Genomic DNA, 8335 nt, shown 5'->3' with positions numbered 1-8335 from the left:
AGCCCCCAAAACCCTGGGCACAATCCCACCCGTCCTCGGCTCCCACCGCCATGGGCTCCTCAGCCCGGCTTCGCCTCCCGACCCCACAAAAATCCCCCCCAAATCACCCAAGAAGGACATTCTTCAGGGCATTGTCCAAACGCCTCTCAAACAAGGAGACACTTGGGGCATCAACCACCAGCCCAGGACGCCTCTTCCAGGGCTTGACCATCCCCTTGGGAAAGAAACATTGCCTGATGTTGGGTCATCAGGGAGGGGAGGGATAGGAGGAGGGGGAAGGGTTTGACCCTGCAAGAGGGGAGACGGAGGTGAGATGTAGGGAAGAAGTTCTTGGCTGTGAGGGTGGTGAGAGCCTGGCCCAGGTTGGCCAGAGAAGCTGGGGCTGCCCCATCCCTGGAGGGCTTCAAGACCAGGTTGGAGGGGGCTTGGAGCAACGTGGTGTGGTGGGAGGTGTCCCTGCCCAGGGCAGGGGGTGCAACTGGGTGGGCTTGAAGGTCCCTTCCAACCCAAACCAGTCCATGATTCTGGGACATCTTCCAGCTCTGTCACCAGCTCAGTTGCCGTCCTCTGGAGGCATTCGAGGACCTTCTTCTCCAACAGTGGGGCTCAGGCCTGTAGCTCTGCACACACAATGACCACCTGGTCGCCACATTGTCCTTGCCCCGTGGTAGCTCCAGGCTAATTATAACCTCTCCAGGTGTTCTGTGCCCAGTAGCTAATTGAGCTGCGGAGCGGTGGTGAGTTGGGTGAGCGGGGTGGGATCTGTCACCCCCCATGGAAATACCCCAGCTAAAGGTAGGAGGTGCCATTAAAGTGATGCGCCGAAGCACATGTGGACACCACACAGGGAGGGTTCACCATCTGAAAGTTCAAAACCCCTCACATGGAAAAAGAGCGTGGTCATCTCTGGGGCACCAAAATAACTTGGCCCCCCTGCCAGCCCAGCTCACTTCAGTAGATTTTTGGGGCCTGCCTTCATTAGAAACCTTGCTCCCGAAAAGCAGCTGCCACAGATTAGCAAGAAGTCGCCCCAAAAAAACCCACCCTGGCCTCTTTCAAGGGGTTTTTGGAGCAGCCAGGAGGGAAGCCTGATCCACCGCTCCGGCCTCGTGCTGCGCCGATGTTTTTCCGATTGTCTGGCCGGAATGGGGACGCTGCAGCCAGAAACAAGGCATGGGTGCTGATGGCATCACCCACACTTCCCCAAGCTGTAAAAAGGCATAGATTTCCTTGGGTGCAACCCCCTGTGTGCCTGGAGGGACAGACACCACCATAATTACAGCATTAGAGTGGCAGAGGAGCACCGGGGCCGGTGACAGTGTGCTGTGATTGTCCCTGACACCTCGTGCATCCATTTGACATCGTTATATGGAGCGTTTCCCCCAGATTAAGCCACAGCTCGGCTGGATAACGGGGAAAAAAACCAGGGCAGGCTCAGCCAGCCAGGGCTTCCCCACCTTCAGGGAGAGGTTCATCCCTCAGCTGATAAGGTGAACAGAATCATCTGGCTTCCACGAAGACATAGAAGGGAAAAGCCACAGCGTTTGCTTCGAGCCGGCCTCCAGGAAGAGAAAAATCAAAGCCTAAAAAAGGGATTTAGTCGCTCTCTGCTCTGCCCACAGAGAATATAAACCCCCCCGGGGCGGCGTCACCTCCGGTGGCACAGAGGGGACCCAAGGGAGGACACCCCCGGGACGTCACATCGTGAAATCCCCCAGGGACCAGCACAGCCCCTGGGCTCCAAGCACCCCCCCCCAGCTCCTGGTATGAGCCCAGTTCCTCCAGCATCTACCTCTGGGACCCTTTCTCCCCCATAAATCACCCTCCTCGGGGGGGGCTGTAGGTGTTTTCCCCTTTCTTTGCAGCTGTACACAGCCAATTGTGCAGCTGCGGGACTCGTGCCAGCGCCTGGCAACCTGAAACACACTCCAACAGGTCACCCCAAGCGTGGCAGTAATAAACACCACCCCAAATTCTGCTTTTGAAAAGCAGAATTCTGCCACGAAGATGCTCAGAGGGATGGAGCACCTCTCCTATGAAGACAGGCTGAGGGAGCTGGGATTGTTCAGCCTGGAGAAGAGAAGGCTCTGGGGAGACCTTATAGCGGCCTTTCAATACCTGAAGGGTGCCTATAGAAGAGCTGGAGAAGGACTCTTTGCCAGGAAGGGTAATGATAGGACAAGGGGAAACGGTTTTAAATTGGAAGAAAAAAGATTCAGATTAGATCTCAGGAAGAAATTTTTTACTCTGAGGGTGGTGAGACACTGGAACAGGTTGCCCAGAGAAGCTGTGGCTGCCCCATCCCTGGAGGGGTTCAAGGCCAGGCTGGATGGGGCCTTGAGCAACCTGCTCTGGTGGGAGGTGTCCCTGCCCAGGGCAGAGGGGTTGGAACTAGATGATCTTTGAGGTCCCTTCCAACCCAAACCATTCTGTGATTCTATGATTCTATGACTAAATTTCGGTGTTTTCTTTTGGCATTATTGGGACGAGAATCTCCTGCTACCGACCTGTCCGGAGCCGCGTGCCCGGGGAGGAGGTGGCCCTGTTGGCCAGGCTCAATCCCCACCGACTTCCAAGAGCCTTGAAACAGAAAACCCCGCGGTGTGAGGAGCATCTCTCACACTATCTGAACTTTGCCCAGCCCGTGAACAACCCCTGCTATAGGATTTCCATACATCCCTTCACACACTGGCTCCGGTGACAAATCCACTCAGCGAGAGCGGATCAAACACCCAGGACTTTGGCTGAATCCACACCCCAAAGCCCCCAGCCCTGAGGACACAGGACCTGGGGGAAGGATGTCCCTAAGCCCCCCCCCAGCCAGGCCGTGGTGTCCCCCAGCGTGGCCAGACCACCCCTCTCCAGCCCCCTGGGAATCCCGGGACGCTGCGGTCACCCCCTGGATGCCAAGCACCTCGGCCTGAAAAAATGGGGCAGGCTAAAAATATCTCTGTGCCCCACGTGCCCCCCCGGGTTGGGATGAAACCTACACCTGGGGGGACGTCAGGGGGGGCTGGAAAGGCAGAGGGACACTTGCCATCCACTGGGATTTCACAGAATCTTCTAGGTTGGAAGGGACCTTAAAGATCATCTTGTCCAACCGTCAACCTCACTGACAAAAATAGACACCCACACAACAAACAAGGAGCATCATCACTAAACCAGACCTCCCAGCACTACATCAACCCCTCTTTTGAACACCTCCAGGGATGGGGCCTCAACCCCCTCCCTGGGCAGCCCATTCCAAGGGCTGAGAACCCTTTCCGTGAAAAAATTTTTCCTAATATCCAGCCTGAACCTCCCCTGGAGTAACTTGAGGCCATTTCCTCTTGTCCTGTCGCCTGTGACTTGAGAAAAGAGACCGACCCCCATCTCTCTACACCCTCCTTTCAGGGAGTTGTAGAGATTTGGGGGGTGATTCCCCCCCAGATCAAATTCAGCCGGATCTTGGCTCCGTTCACCACGGGGCCACGGGCAGCCGGGAACTCCTGGGTGCTCCTGGAGGAAACCCACTCCTGGATTCTCTGCAGAAAACAGCCAATTGGGACCTTGTCCCCTCCCTGTCCCCATCCCCAGGAGGGTAGGAGGGAGGGGAGGGGGGGCAGCCCGTGCTGGCCCCCCCCAGCCCTGGCCACCAGCCGCTCTCCTGCACTTGCCAGTGATGGCAGAGCCCATCAACCCTTCCTGACCCCGATAATATTGGGGTTTGTCCCTTGTCCACTCTGTTCCCATGGAAAACGGGATCTGGCTGGTCCTCTGAAAAAAAGGAAATCCCTGGGGAAAAGGGTAGGGACCCCAGAGAAACCCTGGAACTCTCCCTGAGCCCCAGGGACCTCCCCAAACCCCACAGACCTTCCCCAATTCCCCAAAACATCCCTTGGCCCCCCAGACCTCCCCCAGAGTTTGAAGCAAGAGGGGCTGGGGGCTCCCCCAGCCTGGGAGCACCCCACAACCCACCCCCAGAGCCCCCTCCAAGCCCGCAAGGAGCTCGCCCACCAGCATTGGGGCTAAAAAGGCAAAAATAAAGTGCCTTTCCCCTCCCAAATCAAGGAAATCCCTCCGGGATGGGAGCATAAACACCATTTGGGGGCGCAGCAGAGGAGCTGTCACCCCACGGCACGTCCCTGTCCCCTTCCCACCACCTGACCCCCCACGGAAGGAGCCAAGGCAGCCACCCCGCTGCACGGAAACCTTTATTTTGTTAAAAGAGGGAGTTCCTGGTGGGACCAAGGGCTGGGGTGAGGAGCAGGGGGGTGTGATGGCCCGGGGTGAGGGGGGGACAGCCGGGGCCACCCATAGGCCACCCACGCCACCTGACCCCCCACGGAAGGAGCCAAGGCAGCCACCCCGCTGCACGGAAACCTTTATTTTGTTAAAAGAGGGAGTTCCTGGTGGGACCAAGGGCTGGGGTGAGGAGCAGGGGGGTGTGATGGCCCGGGGTGAGGAGGGGACAGCCAGGGCCACCCATGGGCCACCCACAGGCCACCCACGGCGTGACGGGCCATGCAGGAATCACCCCTTGGTCACAGCTCGCGTGTGGCGGACACTGAGCAGCTGCGAGGGTTTAGAGGAGGGGTCTCCCCCACCAAGACCCCCCCCAGGGCAGGGCGCTCCGAGACCCAGGCCCTGGGTGGGACAGAGAGGGGACAACTGGTCCCAGAGCCCTGCGGCAAGGAGGGAGGGGACAGAGGGAGCCACGGGGAGCACGCAGACGGCAAGGCAAGCAAGAGCCGCAGGCAAGAAGCCACAACCCAGGTGGGCACAACTCAGGCCCCCCCGAGGGAAGGTCTCCAGGGAGGCACAAGCCCCCCCACATCCCACCGCAAGGCCAGCAGCGCCTGGGGACACTCACCGAAGGGTGTCAGTGGAGCAGCTCCTTGGGAGAGCAAGGGGCAGAGCCACCAAGGTCCCTTCAGGGCTCCGGGTCACTGTGGGGCAGTTGGGAAGGACCCCCCAAGCTCAGCCCAAGGGCAGAAGACCCCGGCACCGGCTGAGCGTCCCTTCAGGGCTCCGGGTCACTGTGGGGCAGTTGGGAAGGACCCCCCAAGCTCAGCCCAAGGGCAGATGACCCCCGAGTTTAGCGGATGCTGCCGTCTCCCTCCCCGCTCTGCAGCTTCTCCCGCTCAATGGACCACACCAGCTCCTGGACAAACTTCATCTCCGAGGCCACCTGCTTGGCCAAGGCCTCGTAGTGGTTCTCCAGCTTTCGGTAACGCCTCTTGAGGCCGTTGGCCACCTGCACCATGCTCTTGGTCTCCTCCTGCGCCTGCTTCTTCAGGGCCTCTGTCTTCTGCAGCTCCTGGCGGATCTGGCGGAGGTCCTGGCTGATGCTCTCATTCTCCTCCTTGTACCACGACTCCTTCTCCTCATAGATGGACAGAAGGGCCTCGATGTCCTCCTGGAAGGACTTCTTGTTCCTCTCCAGCTCTCGGAGGCTCTCCTCAGCTGCGGCCACCTCCTCCATGACCTTGGAGAAGCGCTCGAAGTTGATGTAGGTGTTGTTTGGTGGCATGCTGGAGTGGGACTTGATGGTGTACTCCTTCAGGCGCGTGGTCTTCAGGCGGCGGCGCTCGGGCTTCTTGCTGTTGTCCTCGTTGCGGACGTTCCTCCTCTTGATCACCTGCAGAGAGGGACAGCCTCAGGCGTGGGGCACAGCCAGGACAATGGGAGCCCAACAGCTTCAGCACCCACCCCATGGTCCCTGGCATCGTGGTCACCACTGGCACCAAACTGGCCCCAACCCAGGGCTGGAAGAGCGGTGGAGCTCCAACACCCACCCTCAACCTCTGGGACTTTTGACACCCAAAAAGTGCTAATTCTTTAACTACTCACCTTAATCCAAGGGTGTTCCAGGCTTTGAGCGATGGTCATCCGCTTCCTGCAATGACAGAAAGGCTGCAACTGAGGGGCGGAAGCTTTGCTGCCTCTTTCCCTGATAAATTCCTGGAAAAGCAGCTCAGATCCTGTCATCTTTTGGGTATGGATAAGCCCAAACTCACAGTACTCAGAGGCCACCCCAGGCAGGGCCTGCATCCAGCCCCCACACCCTCAGCCTGACCCCCAAGAGCAAACACCCACAGAAGAGCCTGCAGGAACCTCCCAACCAATATGGGATCACACAGCACCATAACTCCCTCCCCAGACCAGAGTCCTGGGGGGCTCAGGGCAGCCCTTCATCCCTTCCAAACCCCACTCTGTCCTCCTCAGCCAAGCTGCTGCACCCTCAGGGTGACCCCAGAATTCACCCCGTGTCTAATGCCAGGGAGAGACTTTGGTTTCCAGATGTTTTCCCACACCAAATCCTACAAGACTCAGGAGGGAAATGGGGGGATAAATGGGATTTAAAAACAACCAGGACAACAGGGCTGGGATGGCAGTGGGCAGGCTTGGAGCTAAACCCCAGCGTGGGCAGGAGATGTGGCTGCTGCAGAGGGTTGGGCAGGAGGGACCATCCCCTCTCCCTCCCCCCAGTTCTGCTCCCTGTGTCTCACTTGGGGTCCTTGACAAGCAGGCGGCGGATGAAGTCCTTGGCCAGCTCACTGGTGTTGCTGAAATACTCCTCGTCGAAGTCGTAGTTGACAGCAGAGATGTTGGTCAGGGTCTCTTGCTTTGTCTCCCCCAGGAAAGGGGAGGCTCCGCTCAACCTGAGGCGAGAGCGGGTTGTGACACCCCAAAAAAGGTGACAGCCCAGGGTGGGGGACTCACCCTGCAGCACCCGACTCCCCCAGGCTCCCCATATACTCACAGGATGTAAGTGATGACCCCGATGCTCCTGGAAGAGAGAGGAAGATGAGGCTGAAGCCCCGCAAAGCGCCGTCGGTCCTCTCTCCTTGCACTTTCAGCAAGAGGGGACATCCACCACCAGGAGCCCCCTCCTGGGGACCACTGGTGCCACTGGAAGGTGCTTGGGAGGGGACTCACTCACCACATGTCAGCCTCCAGCCCCAGGGGCTCGTAGTTCACGATTTCTGGGGCTTTAGAAGGAAAGAGGGGAGAAAATATGCTTATTTGGGGGAAAGAAGCCTGTCCCCCTGGCTACATCAGGCCAGGGCTGAGGGCATCTCCCCGGAATTAAGCCAAAGCTCTCAGAGCCCCAAGGAGCCCCCCCAGAACACTGCCAAGCCAGGCCTCACCTACAAACTCCGGCGTCCCAAATATATTCTTGAATTCATTCCCAGCTTCGATCTTGTGGGCGATCCCGAAGTCGATGAGTTTGATGCGAGGGTTTGGCACGTTCTTGTCCAGCAGCATGATGTTCTCCGGCTGCAGGGGGAGAGGAACCGCTGTTCACCCCGCCACGCTTGCCCGTGGGAGCCCCATGCTCCTCTCCCTGGAGGACAGGACACACACCTCAAGCAGGGAGAGATCCCAGAGCCATCCCCTCTGCTCCCCACAGGCCTGGATGCTCGTCCCCGCTCCCCAGCTGCCAAGCATGGGGAGGTTTGCACCTCCCAGACCTCACCTTCAAGTCGAAGTGGGCGATGCGCTTGGAGTGCAGGTAGTGCACCCCGTCCAGGATCTGCTTGAGGAACTGGGTGGCCTCCTCCTCCGTCAGGGACTCCTTCTCGGCCAGGAAATCAAAGAGCTCGCCACCCGAGACCAGCTCCAGGATCAGCACCACGTCCGTCTTGTTCTCGAAGATGTCGTGCAGGGTGATGATGTTGGGGTGCTGGATCTCCCTCAGGATGTCCACCTCCCTCTCGATCTCCTCCCGGCTCACGCCCCGGCGGCTGGACGACAGTCGGCGCTTCTTGATGAATTTGGCTGCGTATTCCAGACCCGTTTTCCTCTCCCGGCATTTCCGTACGATGGCAAACTGGCCGCTGTGGGATGCGGGGAGGAGGTGAGGATCTCCCTCTATGGCATGTGCCAGAGTGGGCTCGGCAGTGGGGGCAGCACCGGCACGAGGACAGGAGATGCAGCACAGGAGGACACATGGTTTCCCCGGGATCTGCTGGGAATCGGGGTCCTCCCAACACATTCCTGGGGTTTTAAAGAGGTGATTCTGCCACTTTACTCTGCTCTGGTGAGACCTCACCTGGAGTATTGTGTGCAGGTCTGGAATCCAGGCGGGTCTTGAAAATCTCCAAGGAAGGGAGTCTGCTGGGAATTGGGGTCCTCCCAACACATTCCTGGGGTTTTAGAGAGGTGATTCTGCCACTTTGATCTGCTCTGGTGAGACCTCACCTGGAGTATTGTGTGCAGGTCTGGAGCCCTCAATATAAGAAGGACATGGACCTGATGGAGAGGGTCCAGAGGAGGGCCACAAGGATGGTCAGGGGGATGGAGCACCTCTGCTATGAGGACAGGCTGAGGGAGCTGGGGTTGTTCAGCC

At 58.8% G+C, this 8335-nt stretch overlaps 1 protein-coding gene across 2 annotated transcripts in view; it reads right to left on the bottom strand.

Annotated features, from left to right (window-relative positions):
* Positions 1–4346: 4346 nt before the first annotated feature.
* Positions 4347–8335, bottom strand: part of DAPK3 (death-associated protein kinase 3) — a 5819-nt gene continuing 1830 nt past the window's right edge. The window contains exons 2-9 of one of the 2 annotated variants that reach the window (XM_014949698.1): positions 7463–7823; positions 7134–7263; positions 6926–6974; positions 6746–6772; positions 6492–6644; positions 5833–5878; positions 5041–5620; positions 4347–4950 (exon numbers count right to left, since the gene is read on the bottom strand). In XM_014949698.1, coding sequence (XP_014805184.1) covers positions 5078–5620; positions 5833–5878; positions 6492–6644; positions 6746–6772; positions 6926–6974; positions 7134–7263; positions 7463–7823 — 1309 coding nt within the window. In that variant the 3' untranslated portion in view covers positions 4347–4950; positions 5041–5077. Of the gene's footprint in view, positions 4997–5040; positions 5621–5832; positions 5879–6491; positions 6645–6745; positions 6773–6925; positions 6975–7133; positions 7264–7462; positions 7824–8335 lie in introns of both variants that reach the window. The other variant, XM_014949697.1, reaches the window with a different exon arrangement.

This window comes from Calidris pugnax, unplaced genomic scaffold, assembly GCF_001431845.1.
Source record: "Calidris pugnax isolate Ruff unplaced genomic scaffold, ASM143184v1 scaffold173, whole genome shotgun sequence".
NCBI classification, from domain to species: Eukaryota; Metazoa; Chordata; class Aves; order Charadriiformes; family Scolopacidae; genus Calidris; species Calidris pugnax.
Note: the sequence above shows the minus strand (reverse complement) of the source record. Positions and strands in the feature narration are given on the sequence as shown.